Source organism: Eriocheir sinensis, chromosome 61, assembly GCF_024679095.1.
Source record: "Eriocheir sinensis breed Jianghai 21 chromosome 61, ASM2467909v1, whole genome shotgun sequence".
Lineage (NCBI taxonomy): Eukaryota > Metazoa > Arthropoda > Malacostraca > Decapoda > Varunidae > Eriocheir > Eriocheir sinensis.
The window spans coordinates 3337622-3352072 of NC_066569.1; the positions used below are offsets into that span (position 1 = coordinate 3337622).

Consider the following 14451-nt stretch of genomic DNA (forward strand, 5'->3'; position numbering starts at 1 on the left):
CAAGCTTCAAATATTTAAGATCTAGCTATTGTATATCAATCAAAAACAAATAAAAACTAAATAAATCCAAAGTAGCCCAAACTGGCGGGGTGGAAGATTCCAAGTTACAGCCAATATAAGGACAAACAATTAAAACCAGGGCAAAAACATAACACAAAACTTCAAATAATTAAGATCTAGTCACAATAAATCAACTAAAAACCCTTGAAAACCATATAAATGAAAAGTAGCCCAAAGTGGCGGGGTGGCAGGTTCCAATACTGCCGGCGCCGCCATAACACAGACCGTCACGTGGGGGCCGCCTGCTGCCGCCCCGCTCCTGCCGCTCCTGCGCCTCCCTCGGACACTCCACGCCCTCACAATATATCAAAATGGAGTCCAGGAAGATCATAGAGATCCTCAGAGGCACGATAGACCCCGCGCTACGGCAGCAAGCGGAGGACGAGCTAACGCAAGTATGGCAACCTTTTATTGTTACTCCTTGGCATATTTTCTCCCTTATTTTCATTTATTTTAAGGATTTGGGGTTTTTGGGATCCATATTCAAGGTTTTTGGGGCTATTTTGTGGTTTGTGGTTGAGTGAGTGTGTTAATTGGTGGTGCATTGGTGATGAGGGTTCGACACGTGTGGTGGTGGTGGTGATGGCGGTGGTGATGATCGTGGTGGTGAATTTTAATGTGATGGTGATGAGGGTCGCTTTGTGAGTGTGATTTTCGTTGCCTGGTGGTGGTTTTAGTGGTGGTGAGTCGGGGTGATGCATTGGTGGTGGTGGTGATGTGGTGTTGGTATGTGATGGTGGTGTGGTGATGAATTCTAAATGTGGTGGTGGTGAGGGTCGGCTGTGAGGGTGATTTTGGTTGCCCGGCGGTGGTGAGTCGTGGTGATGCATTGGTGGTGGTGGTGATATGGTGTTGGTATGTGATGGTGGTGTGGTGATGAATTCTAATTGTGGTGGTGGTGAGGGTCGGCTGTGAGCGTGTTTTTGGTTGCCTGGTGGTGATGATGCAGTGGTGTTGATGGTGATGAAGGTGTTGGTGTTGCTATGGAAGAAAGTGATGTTTTGAGCAGTATTAAAAACTATAATATTTGAACATGAACATATGAATGCAAGGGGTCTGCAACAAGCCCACTGGCCTATACTGGGCAGCCCCTGTCCACTTACCCAAGCCCACCCAATCTCCTAGATGCAGTAATTCTGCCCCATCCAGCTACCACATGGCCACCCAGCCCATTCCACTCGTCATCCACCCTGTATCTCACCTACTTCTTCCTACCAAATCTTTTCATCCATAAGCTTATATAACCTCTATTTGAACACATTTAAACTACTGCTGTATACTACCTCCTCAGGCAATGCATTCCAGAAACCAACCACCCTATGGCTAAAGAAATATTTCCATAAATCCAACCTACACCCTTGTTTCCTAATTTTCCTGTCATGAATAACTAGCAACAGGAATTAGGTTAGTGAAAAGTAATACATAGGTGATCCATAAATAAATGTCCATGGGAAAGTAATAGATCAGATAAACTAGATTGCCAAGTTGATGTGTGAATAATAATAATAATAATAATATCGAGGTTTTATGCAGATAAATATTTTTAGGGCATACTTAGAAAGATGAAGTGAGGGGAATAGCTCACCTCATTATTATTATTATTATTATTACAGCACATGTTAATACTTAGTTACAATTATGGCCATAATTTTAGTACCTAGCAACAAGCACACACACACACACACACACACACACACACACACACCTGATGACTAACCTTACCTTATCAATTTCTGTCCTATTTGATGACTGGATAATTGACTCTCTCTCTCTCTCTCTCTCTCTCTCTCTCTCTCTCTCTCTCTCTCTCTCTCTCTCTCTCTCTCTCTCATGACTCTATCTTCTCATTACAGATTTTTGAGGGGTCAGTATCTTCCACTATCTGTCTTTATCTTATTCAGTTTAGTATCTTCAAATTTTTCTCATTGTTAATCATTATCTTGTTTCACGTAAATTAAGTAAATGAAGCGACTTATACAATCACCGTCCGAGACTTCTTTCCGTATCAAATAAAGTTACAATGCTCTATCAACACAAGGCCATCAGCACATTTTGTTTTAACCCCTTGACTGTGGATTTCCTACAAGAAGACCTCACCAAGCTACAGGAATGGAACAAAAAGTGGCTGCTACAATTCAGTGAAGGATAATTTAAAGTCCTGCACCTTGGGAGGGGATATCCAGCATACCAATACCACATGGGAAACTCCACTATCCACCACAGAGGCAGAGAAAGACATGCAAGTGTATGTTACCAGGCTACCAGTGAAGGGATATCCAGCACACCAATACCACATGGGAAACACTCCACTATCCACCACAGAGGCAGATAAAGACCTGGGAGTGTATGTTACCAGGCTACCAGTGAAGGCATATCCAGCACACCAATACCACATGGGAAACACACTATTATCCACCATAGAGGCAGAGAAGGACCTGGGAGTGTATATTACCAGGCTACCAGTGAAGGGATATCCAGCACACCAATACCACATGGGAAACACTCCACTTTCCACCACAGGCAGAGAAAGACCTGGGAGTGTATGTTACCAGGCTGCCAGTGAAGGGATACCCAGCACACCAATACCACATGGGAAACACTCCACTATCCACCACAGAGGTAGATAAAGACCTGGAAGTGTATGTTACCAGGCTACCAGTGAAGGGATATCCAGCACACCAATACCACATGGGAAACACTCCACTATCCACCACAGAGGCAGAGAAAGACCTGGGAGTGTATGTTACCAGGCTGCCAGTGAAGGGATATCCAGCACACCAATACCACATGGGAAACACTCCACTATCCACCACAGAGGCAGAGAAGGACCTGGGAGTGTATGTTACCAGGCTACCAGTGAAGGGATATCCAGCACACCAATACCACATGGGAAACACTCCACTTTCCACCACAGGCAGAGAAAGACCTGGGAGTGTATGTTACCAGGCTGCCAGTGAAGGGATACCCAGCACACCAATACCACATGGGAAACACTCCACTATCCACCACAGAGGCAGAGAAAGACCTGGGAGTGTATGTTACCAGGCTGCCAGTGAAGGGATACCCAGCACACCAATACCACATGGGAAACACTCCACTATCCACCACAGAGGCAGAGAAAGACCTGGGAGTGTATGTTACCAGGCTACCAGTGAAGGGATATCCAGCACACCAGTACCACATGGGAAACACTCCACTATCCACCACAGAGGCAGAGAAAGACCTGGGAGTGTGTGTTACCAGGCTGCCAGTGAAGGGATATCCAGCACACCAATACCACATGGGAAACACTCCATTATCCACCACAGAGGCAGAGAAAGACCTGGGAGTGTATGTTACCAGGCTACCAGTGAAGGGATATCCAGCACACCAATACCACATGGGAAACACTCCACTATCCACCACAGAGGCAGAGAAAGACCTGGGAGTGTATGTTACCAGGCTACCAGTGAAGGGATATCCAGCACACCAATACCACATGGGAAACACTCCACTATCCACCACAGAGGCAGAGAAAGACCTGGGAGTGTATGTTACCAGGCTACCAGTGAAGGGATACCCAGCACACCAATACCACATGGGAAACACTCCACTATCCACCACAGAGGCAGAGAAAGACCTGGGAGTGTATGTTACCAGGCTACCAGTGAAGGGATATCCAGCACACCAATACCACATGGGAAACACTCCACTATCCACCACAGAGGCAGAGAAAGACCTGGGAGTGTATGTTACCAGGCTACCAGTGAAGGGATACCCAGCACACCAATACCACATGGGAAACACTCCACTATCCACCACAGAGGCAGAGAAAGACCTGGGAGTGTATGTTACCAGGCTACCAACGAAGGCAAAATCCGTGACAATTGCAGCGGACGGGTTAAAGAAAGAAAGAAAGAATAACGTCAGACAGAAAGAAAGACTAATATCCTGTTATCATATATAGGAAAGGTCAAGTTAAGCATCATCATTTCCTCATATGATAATGTGTGAACCTCTTTAGCTAACAGCCGAGAGAGAGAAGAAAGAGCATTGACTTGAATTAAAAGCTTGTGAATTGTGAAGGCCAAACGCTTAAGAAAGAGGAATGATAATAATAATAAGAGGAAGATGAATATGATGTTTGAAGTGTTGCCATTACTGAGTCAGGTTGTGTTTGATGATGATAATATTAATAATACAAAAAAACTTGCTATTTGTCTTTATAAATTAATGTCACTTCTACTACTACTACTACTACTACTATAAATAAGAGTAGTAGTAATGTCACTTATAAATCAAGTTAGTCCAATGATAATAATAATAATAATAATAATAATAATAGAAGAAATAAAAAGTTGCCATATTTAGGTCAATCACTACCACCACCACCACTACTACTACTACTACTACTAAATGTGTTAAGTGCCACAAATAATCCAGGTCAAGGTCACACTAGACATCTCATATTATTATAGCACTGAGAATAGCCGATGTCTTTTGTCCTGTTGTTAGTTGGTGAGGTGGTGAGGCTCCTGTGTGTGTGTGTGTGTGTTTACCTAGTTGTAGTTTTACTGGGCCTGGGCTTTACGCTCATGTGGTCCCATCTCCATATCTACATTTATCCAACTTTTCCTTAAAGCTTTGCACACTCCTCGCCGATACTACATCCTCACTTAGTCTGTTCCTAACCTCTATATTTCTTTGTGGGAAGCTATATTTCTTTATGTCTCAAGCATCTTCCCTTCCTCAATTTTTTACTATGTCGTCTGTGTTCCTGGTGGTACACAAGAGGACATAGTGTGTGTGTGTGTGTGTGTGTGAATGGTGTAGTGACTTGTGTTGTTGTTGAGCGGACCAGTGACAATGGGTGACTGACTAACTGACTGATGGACTGAGTGGCAGACTAACTGACTGACTAACTGAGTGAACCACATATAAACACTCCTATTTGACAGCTGGAAACAGAGAGAAAAAAATGACACTAATAATAAATGGCCTCAAAGGAAGGAAGATAAAAGTGCAAAGCTCTAAGAAATGTTACAAAGACTCAGAGATGTAAAGGAGACAGGAGGAGGAGGAGAAGGGATAAGCTAGAAATGGAGAGAAGAATACATAGTAGGATACAAGGAAAGGAAGATTAATATGCAAAGATCGACAGAGGAAGAAGAAAAAGGAAGAGGAGGAGGGGAAGGGATGAGCCAGAAACAAGAGAGAAAAGAAAAGAAAGGAAGATAAATTTGAAAAGACCTAAGACATGATACAAAAGAAGAAGAAGAACAAGGAGGAGAAGGAGAAAGGTAGAAATGAGAGAAAAGAGAAGAATTAAAGGAGATAAATAAAGGAAGATAAATTTGAAAAAACCTAAGACATGATACAAAAGAAGAAGAACAAGGAGGAGAAGGAGAAAGGCAGAAACATGAGAGAAAAGAGGAGAATTAAAGGAGATAAATAAAGGAAGATAAATTTGAAAAAACCTAAGACATGATACAAAAGAAGAAGAACAAGGAGGAGAAGGAGAAAGGTAGAAATGAGATTAAAGGAGATAAATAAAGGAAGATAAATTTGAAAAAACCTAAGACATGATACAAAAGAAGAAGAAGAACAAGGAGGAGAAGGAGAAAGGTAGAAATGAGAGAAAAGAGAAGAATTAAAGGAGATAAATAAAGGAAGATAAATTTGAAAAAACCTAAGAAATGATACAAAAGAAGAAGAACAAGGAGGAGAAGGAGAAAGGCAGAAACATGAGAGAAAAGAGGAGAATTAAAGGAGATAAATAAAGGAAGATAAATTTGCAAAGACCTAAGAAATGATACAAAAGAAGAAGAAGGAAAAAGGTAGAAACAAGAGAGAAAAGAGAAGAATTAAAGGAGATAAAGAAAGGAGGATCAGAATGCAAAGACCTGAGAAATTATACAAAAGAAGAAGAAGAAGAAGGGGAAAGGCAGAAACGAGAGAAAAGACAAGAATTAAAGGATATTAAGAAAGGAAGATAAATATGTAAATACCAAAGAAGAGATACAATGACTTAAGAAATCTACAGGAGGAGGAGAAGATAAGATTAACTGACTGACCGGGTGGATGATAGACAGGCAGAGTGGTTGAGTGGCTGTGTGTGTGTGTGTGTGTGTGTGTGTATGGTTGTAGTCTTGTAGCGTGACAGAGGGTTGTGTTTGAGCTAAAAAGTAATGCCTCAGAGGGTTAAGCTGATTAGGAGGAGAATGTCATGTGACTTGCAATACAGAGAGACACCTACCTGCCTGTGTGTGTGTGTGTGTGTGGAGAGGGGGGGCTTAGTAACACACACACACACACACACACACACACACACATACACACAGCAACTAGAGAAAAGACATGTTAAGGTTAGGTGAGAATTTTAGTTTTCACACACACACACACACACACACACACACTTTTCCCTTTACCAAATAAACTTAAAACAAATGAATTAACCAGCAAACTAATACAATATCCTCAAATGTAACTAATAAAATAACTAAAATCACTTATAATAATACAACTCCCTTCTCTGTCTCTCTCTCCCTCCTTCATCTCCTTTTCCTTCTTCTTCGATTAAAGTTCCTCCCTCTCCCTCTCCTCTTTCCTTATCTTCTTGTTCATCTTTATCTCTCTACACCTTCTTTGTTCCTCTACGTCATCATCTAATGCCCATATATTTACACACTCTCCGATAGATGAAAAAATAAATAGGAAGATCTGCTTGTGTGTGTTTGAACTAATTTTCTAACTTTCCCTCTCTCTCCCTCTTGTCTCCCTCTTCTTCTTCCTCATCATCAAACGCCCATATTTTTTTCGCCCTCTCCGTCTCCTTTTTCCCCTCCTGTCTTCTTTCCTAATTCTTTTTCTCCGCCCTCAACTTTTTTCCCTTCTCATCCTTGTCCACTAATTAACACCCATATTTTTTCGCCCTCTCCATCAGATGAAAAAGATAGTGGGATCTTCTTCTCTCTTCTCTTTTTCCCCTTCTTTCTTTTTTTAATTCATATTCTCCGCCCTCAACTTTTTTTCCCCTTCTCCACATTCTTGTCCTTTAATTAACGCCCATTTATTTTCGCCCTCTCCGCCAGATGAAAAAAATAATAGGCTTCACGCCGGCGCTGCTACAAGTGGTCATGATGGGTGAGGTTGACATGCCCGTGCGCCAGGCCGGAGTGATCTACCTCAAGAACATGGTGGCCCAGTACTGGAAGGATGCCGAGTATGAGAGTGGTGAGCCCATACCCTTCCACATCCATGAGCAGGACCGGGCCATGATAAGGGAGGCGATAGTGGACGCGGTTGTTCATGCGCCTGATCTAGTAAGGTGAGTTGGTGAGGTGAGGTGAGGTGAGTTAGTTAGGTGAGGTGAGGTGAGGTGAGGTGAGTGAGTTAGTTAGGTGAAGTGATAGGAGTTAGTTAGGTTAGGTTAGAGATTAGATTAGAGGTATATTTTCATTTATTTATTTATTGGTATTATTTTTTTATTTAGTTTGTTTGGAGTGTTTTCAGTTTAGTTAAAAGAAGGAAATGTGTAAATAGAATAGGAAGTAGAGAGGAAGAAAGAGAAGGAAAAAAAGGAATAGAAAAGATGTAGAAAAAGCAACAAGGAAAAAACTTGAGATAAAATAAAAGTTTGCAAGAAATAGAAAAAAAATGAGATAAAAAAAAATAAGAGGAGAGTTAGAGGTTAGATTAGAGGCATTCCTTGTGAAGTTAAAGGCAGATTGGTTTTGTTATTGTATTTATGTATTTCTAATTATATCAAGCAGCAAAAGAAAACTAATTAAAAAAAAGGAAAATGTGCTAATTGCTACCCCTGATAAAAAGAAGGTAGTGGTTTGATAGACTGAATGTATAGTAAATAAATGTATAGTTAAGTAATACAGAGAAAGGATTTTAGAATGGTACTTTATTGCTGTTTTAAATGATATCCGTTTGTGCTTCATTTAACTAACCACATGCTTTTTCCCCTCTCTCCACACACACACACACACACACACACACACACACACACACACACACACACAGGGTTCAGCTAGCCGTGTGTACGTATCAAATGGTCAAACACGACTTCCCCAATCGGTGGACCACGATCGTCGACAAAATCAGCATCTACCTGCAGAACCCTGACACATCCCTCTGGAACGGTGGCCTCCTCTGTCTCTACCAGCTGGTCAAGAACTTCGAGTGAGTAACCTAACCTCACATTTTATTTATTTATTTTATTTATTTATTTATTTATTTTTTTTCTTTTACGTTTTCACCCATACCGCTATTAGGCTTTCTTCATGGGCCTGGTAGTGAGCATAAGCCCGTCAATTTTTATAGTGGCGCCAATTATTCTACGTAACATACTTCTAACCTGCTTCTACCTATAGTCAGGGAAATCTTAAGTGGCGGCTCTGATGTAGACAGCCCGCTTGACACTGGTGCTATGTCTCCAACTGACCTAGCGTACTGTGCCTACCCCCCCCCCCCCCCCTCTCTCTCTCTCTCTCTCTCTCTCTGTGTGTGTGTGTCTCTTTCTCTCTATCTCTCTAGTATAAAAACAAATATGGTTGTTATGATTGATTCTCTACCTGTGAGTGAATACATAGAAATTTGTACAACACTTGGCAGCGTTACCTCCGCGGCGTTGTCAGCTCAAGTCTGAGACATGCTCCTCTCAATCCAACACACCACAGTTGCCAGTTGGTCTGCCTGCTTTAATTATGGCATTTCTCCCAGTTTTTGGTGTGTGTCTGCCATCCGCCATACAATGTCAGCCATATGGCATAATTATGATAATGGAGACTACCTATATATGGAATGCCAGGACCGTCAAGCAAATTCTGGTGTTAATTGTGAGTTATGCAGGGGAATGGTGAGGTTCCGCTGGGGATGGCCAGGGAGTGGGGAAGGAGTGGTCGTTATATAAGAACATTAAAATATCACACTTTAACCTTATTTCCACACCAATAAGTGGTAAAGAGTCTTGGTGCGTTTTGTTTAAAGAGGTTTATTATTATTATTATTATTATTATTATTATTATGCATTGTCGTGCACCATACTCCCCAAATGAGAGTTCACCCCCACTTTTCTCGCTCACACACACACACACACACACACACAGAGAGAGAGAGAGAGAGAGAGAGAGAGAGAGAAACACACACACACACACACGCACACACACACACACACACACACACACACACACACACAGAGAGAGAGAGGGGGGAGGGGGAGGATGTGAGAGGCACAGTGCGCGAGGTCAGTTGGAGACGTGGCAACAGGGTCTAGCGGGCTGTCTACGTCAGAGCCGCCACTTAAGATTTGCCGGACTATAACTGTCTATTTATCTTGCCATTTATCTATTTATATATATCTCTGTGGCTTCTTTTCCTGTTGGTGTGTTGGGAAATATCTGTGGACGCAAGTTTTTATAATTTTTAGAGTGAGTAGCCTAGCATTACATTTGACCTCTCTACATAACATACATTTAACCTACTTCCACTTAACTATCTATTTATCTTTATATCGCTCTGTGGCTTCTTTTCCTGTTGCTGTGTTGCGAAATATCTGTGGATGTAAGTTTTTATGATTTTAAGAGTTTTGGTAATCGTATAGTTTTCATAATGTTAAGCCTGTTTTTCTGTCTATTTGGTCTCGGGAAAATACCTACAGGCTTTTTGATTTACCTCACGTGATATCTGTTGTCTGTTGTGAGCATTTTTAAGTCCCAACCACTCCCTCAGTCCCTCCCTCTATCTCTAACTCTCCCTGTCATTCAGTTGGTAATAGTTTTCATAATGTTAAGCCTGTTTTTTCTGTCTTTGCTCTCGGGGAAATACCTACAGGCTTTCTAACTTGCCTCATGTGATATCTATTGTCTGTTGTGAGCATTTTTAACTCCCAACTTACTCCCTCTATCCTTCCCTCTAATTTACCTCACGTGATATATATTGTCTTCTGAGCATTTTTAACTCCCAACTTACTCCCTCAATCCTTCCCTCTAATTTACCTCATGTTATATTTATTGTCCGGTGTGAGCATTTTTAACTCCCAACTTACTCCCTCAATCCTTCTATCTCTAACTCTCCCAGTTGTTCGGTTGATAATCTTTACTGGGGTGGAGTCCATTGCCGCCCCAGCTACAAGCTCAACCCAGAGTAACACCCAGTCAGGGATGTATTACTGCTGGCCCCCATGCCTGTCGGTGCCTAGTCCCAGATACATATGGAATCTCTTCATTATTTGTATATATATATATTTTTTTCCTTTATTCCTTTGTGTATTCAGCTATATGAGTCCTTATTTAAAAGTGAGGGTACTTGCTAATGTTTCCTGGTCCCTGAAACACTTGGGCAAGCTCTGTTTTATTTGTTTATTCCTTTTATTTATTTATTTTTTATTTTTTACAACAAAGGAGACAGCTCAAGGGCACACAAAAAAGTAAACAACAATAAAAAAAAAAGCCCGCTACTCGCTGCCCTATAGTTCATTCAGTCGTTCAATTACTTAAGCCCCGTTCGCACTGTGCTGACTCTGGGCCATGACAACCCAGCGACTTTTAGGCCGCCTTCACACTGTGCCAACTCAGCATCCGGCAATCGTTCCTAGACCTCTTTCCGACCATGTGCGACCCTTTCACATCCACATTTCACACCCAAGACCTCATGTACCCTGAGTCGCTAGGTTGTCGTGGCCCAGAGTCAGCTCAGTGTGAACGTGGCTTTACTTATCATGAATCTGCTTGGAATTGGGCTTGGGTGTGAATCCCCCGGGCAGTCACCATACATGCCACCCAGCTGTCCGTCCCCCCTTTTGGGCTGGGGGATAAATGGGTAACCTGGTGAATGCATGCTGGCCTTGTGTCCTGTGTTAAGGGTTCTCTTCCACTGCAGACCCAAGGGACAGTGGAATGTAGATGAGCACTGTATCCACACCAAGCTATAGCATATCGTCACCCTCGTAAAATAATCGCCTAAGTCATTTTTCAGCTATTTCCAGGTTTTTGTCTACATCAATTTTTAACAAGTGATGCCCATTTTTGTATAGTTGCCCTCTTTATTCATGGTTTGAGTGTTCTGGAATTGGCCTTTTCATTTTTGCCTAAATCTTGAGCCAAATGAGATAATGACAGTTCTTTTCTGATTTCCTGTAAAGTAGATGATAATGACTTAGGTGGTTTGTTTACCAAGGTGACGATACGCCCTCAACGTTACCTTAACCTAACCTTAACCTAACCTAACCTAACCTAACCTAACCTAACCTTACCTAACCTTAACCTACCCTAACCTTAACCTAACCTGACCTAACCTTAACCTAAACCTAACCTAACCTAACCTAACCTCTTGTTGCATTCGCCCCATCTTCAGGTACAAAAGAGAGAGAGAGAGAGAGATAGAGAGAGAGAGAGAAGACCCTACTAGAAAAAGACTGCTATTTTCATGCCAGTCCTATTATCATTATTATTCACCGTCATCCAACCTAACCTCTTGTCACGTCCTCCTTCACAGGTACAAAAAGAAGGAGGAGAGGGGTCCGCTGCACGAGGCCATGAGGCTGCTGCTGCCCATGTGTTACGAGCGCATGATCCACCTCCTCCCTGACCCCTCGGAGCACTCCACTCTCCTCCAGAAGCTCATACTGAAAATATTTTATGCCATGACACAGGTGAGAGAGGAGTGGGCGAGTTTTTTTTTTTATTATTATTATTCTCATTTTTCTAGTTTTCTTTTCTTAGTTTTTTCATTTCCTTTTTTTTTTTTTTTTTTTTTCTGTTTAGTTTTTTTTTTCATTCTTTTTGTTATTTATTTATTTATTTATTTATTTATTTATTTTTACATCTGATTAATTAGGTGGTAAAAAAGAGTGCACATTCACATTATACAAATTCTACATTTCAACGCAACTTTAGAAATTACAGGAAGGCTCTTTTCTTTATTTCCTACTTTCTTTCTTTTCTATTTTCTCTTATTTTTCTTGATTTTTTCTTTTTTCTTTCCATTCTCTTATCTTATTTTTATTTTATTTTTTATTTATATTCAAACACACTTTCCATCTCCATTATCTTCACACACAAACACACTCCTAATACATCCTTCATGAAAATCCAACCTAACCTAACCTAACCATCTACTCCTTCCATTTTTTTTTTTTTTTTTTTTCTATTCATATCCAAACACTCTCCATCTCCATTACCTTCACACTCAAACACACTCCTAAAACAACCTTCATGAGAATTCAACCTAACCTAACCTAACCATCTACTCCTTCCATTTTTTTCTATTTATATCCAAACACACTCTTCATCTCCATTATCTTCACACACAAACACACTCCTCCTAAAACAACCTTAATCCAACCTAACCTAACCTAACCATCCACTCCTTCTTCCACCCCCAGTACCACCTTCCCCTGGAGCTACTTGACCGGGAACAGTTTACCAGGTGGATGGAGGTGGTGAGACAGGTGGCGGACAGACCCGTGCCCGACCAGACCCTACAGGTGGATGAGGATGAGCGACCGGACCTCCCGTGGTGGAAGATTAAGAAGTGGGCGCTCCACATCCTCGCTAGAATATTTGAAAGGTGAGCGTGTGGGGCGTTAGTGTGGTGGGCACGTGGTGGGATTAGGAAGGTAGAATGGTGGTAGGGATATAGGTAGATTGTTTTTTAGGCCAGTAGAGGGATGGGTAGATTGGTAGGTAGGAAACGGAGAGTGAATAGGAATTGGTAGAGATTGGGTTGACTGGTGAGGAAATGGGTCGTTAGGGTAGGAAGGTAGAGGGATGGGTAGATTGGTAGGTAGGAAAGGGAGAGTGAATAGGGATTGGAGAGATTGGGTTGACTGGTGAGGAAATGGGTTGTTAGGGTAGGGAGGTAGAGTCATGGGTAGATTGGTAGTTAAGCAGGGAGATTGGTTACGTGATTGGGAGAGACTGAATTGATGGATGTAGGTGGAGGGGAAGGTTACTGGAGATATCAGTCATGGGAGAAGAAAGAAATGGAATAAGAATATGGACTAGAGCAGATGAGAGACTTCTATGTTAACCCGGTAGCAGCAGGGATCATGTTTCTCAATGGTCCCTCTAAGCGAGAATAATGAGAAAAAATCATCACTCACGCAAACCATTTCATTATTTATATCAACGCATTTGTGATCAGTTCATGCATCGTCTATTTTTGGGGGTTTATATCATGGCAAAAATTTGGCCCGTCGCTGCTACACGGTAAAGCCACAAATTTGGCTCGTCACTGCTACACGGTAAAGCCACAAATTTGGCCCGTCGCTGCTACACGGTAAAGCCACAAATTTGGCCCGTCGCTGCTACATGGTAAAGCCACAAATTTGGCCCGTCGCTGCTTCACGGTAAAGCCACAAATTTGGCTCGTCACTGCTATACGGTAAAGCCACAAATTTGGCCCATCGCTGCTACATGGTAAAGCCACAAATTTGGCCCGTCGCTGCTACCAGGTTAACTCTCTGTCCTTCGGTTGATAATCTTTACTGGGGTGGAGTTCATTGCCGCCCCAGCTACAAGCTCAACCCAGAACAACAGCCAGTCAGGGATATCTTACTGTTGGTCCCTATGCCTGTCAGTGCTTTGTCCCAGATACATGTGCGATCTCTTGTGTCTTTATTCCTGCATTTCTACATTTATTCATTCAGCTGCTTTACTGCTAAGATTATTTAACATTATTTAACTACATCACTTTACCTTCTATTCCTGTAGAGAAAACTGGAATTAAAGGGCTAACTCATGTGTGTCAAATATAACCTAAGTTAGATGTAGCAAAAACAAGGCGCGGGGCATTAGAATCCTTGCAGTGGAACCGAGTGATGTCTGCAAACGGCTTCAAATTTGGAACCGAGTGGGACGACTGTATTCTTAGACTGTGGGTGTTCTAGCATAGTCTCCCTCTTCAATATTTATATGGGTAACTCCACCATATCATGTTTGACCCCAGAGAAACGGTTGTCTTAGCACAGTCCCCCTAATCAATGTTTTTAGGGTAACTCAACCATGCTTTCTTTATTTACATCAGGAAGAACTGTTTTTATGGGTAACTCCACCATGCCCTGTTTGACCCCACATATACGGTTGTCTTAGCCAGGCTTCATGGAGATTCTTACAAATTGGGAGAACACCCTGACAACAGATAGTACAGGTATTTAATTCTATCATGGAGGATAATTGCTAAGTGATATCGGATGGTAAAAAAATATATATATATGGTCTTAGCACAGTCCCCCTATTCAATGTTTTTAGGGTAACTCAACCATGCTTTCTTTATTTACATCAGGAAGAACTGTTTTTATGGGTAACTCCACCATGCCCTGTTTGACCCCAGAGATATGGTTGTCTTAGCACAGTCCCCCTATTCAATGTTTTTAGGGTAACTCAACCACTCAACCATGCTTTC

The 14451-nt window shown here is 41.8% G+C and overlaps 1 protein-coding gene and 1 long non-coding RNA gene across 16 annotated transcripts in view; one reads left to right on the plus strand and one right to left on the minus strand.

The window, feature by feature from the left end:
- The first annotated feature begins 273 nt into the window (after nt 1-273).
- The window catches only part of LOC126986154 (importin-7-like), a 32095-nt gene continuing 17917 nt past the window's right edge, over nt 274-14451 (plus strand). The window contains exons 1-5 of the mRNA XM_050842050.1: nt 274-455; nt 7131-7366; nt 8071-8229; nt 11542-11698; nt 12431-12615. Coding sequence (XP_050698007.1) covers nt 372-455; nt 7131-7366; nt 8071-8229; nt 11542-11698; nt 12431-12615 — 821 coding nt within the window. The 5' untranslated portion in view covers nt 274-371. The remainder of the gene's footprint in view (nt 456-7130; nt 7367-8070; nt 8230-11541; nt 11699-12430; nt 12616-14451) is intronic.
- On the minus strand, nt 2471-5847 carry LOC126986156 (uncharacterized). 15 transcript variants are annotated; one of them, XR_007739353.1, is made up of 5 exons: nt 5615-5782; nt 3383-5403; nt 3185-3283; nt 2890-2986; nt 2471-2592 (listed from the first exon to the last, which is right to left on the minus strand). It is a non-coding gene; the product is annotated as an uncharacterized LOC126986156 (long non-coding RNA). The 15 variants fall into 15 exon arrangements; XR_007739352.1 differs by lacking the exon at nt 3185-3283 and having other exon boundaries at nt 2472-2592; XR_007739347.1 differs by lacking the exon at nt 3185-3283 and having other exon boundaries at nt 2472-2592; nt 3284-5403.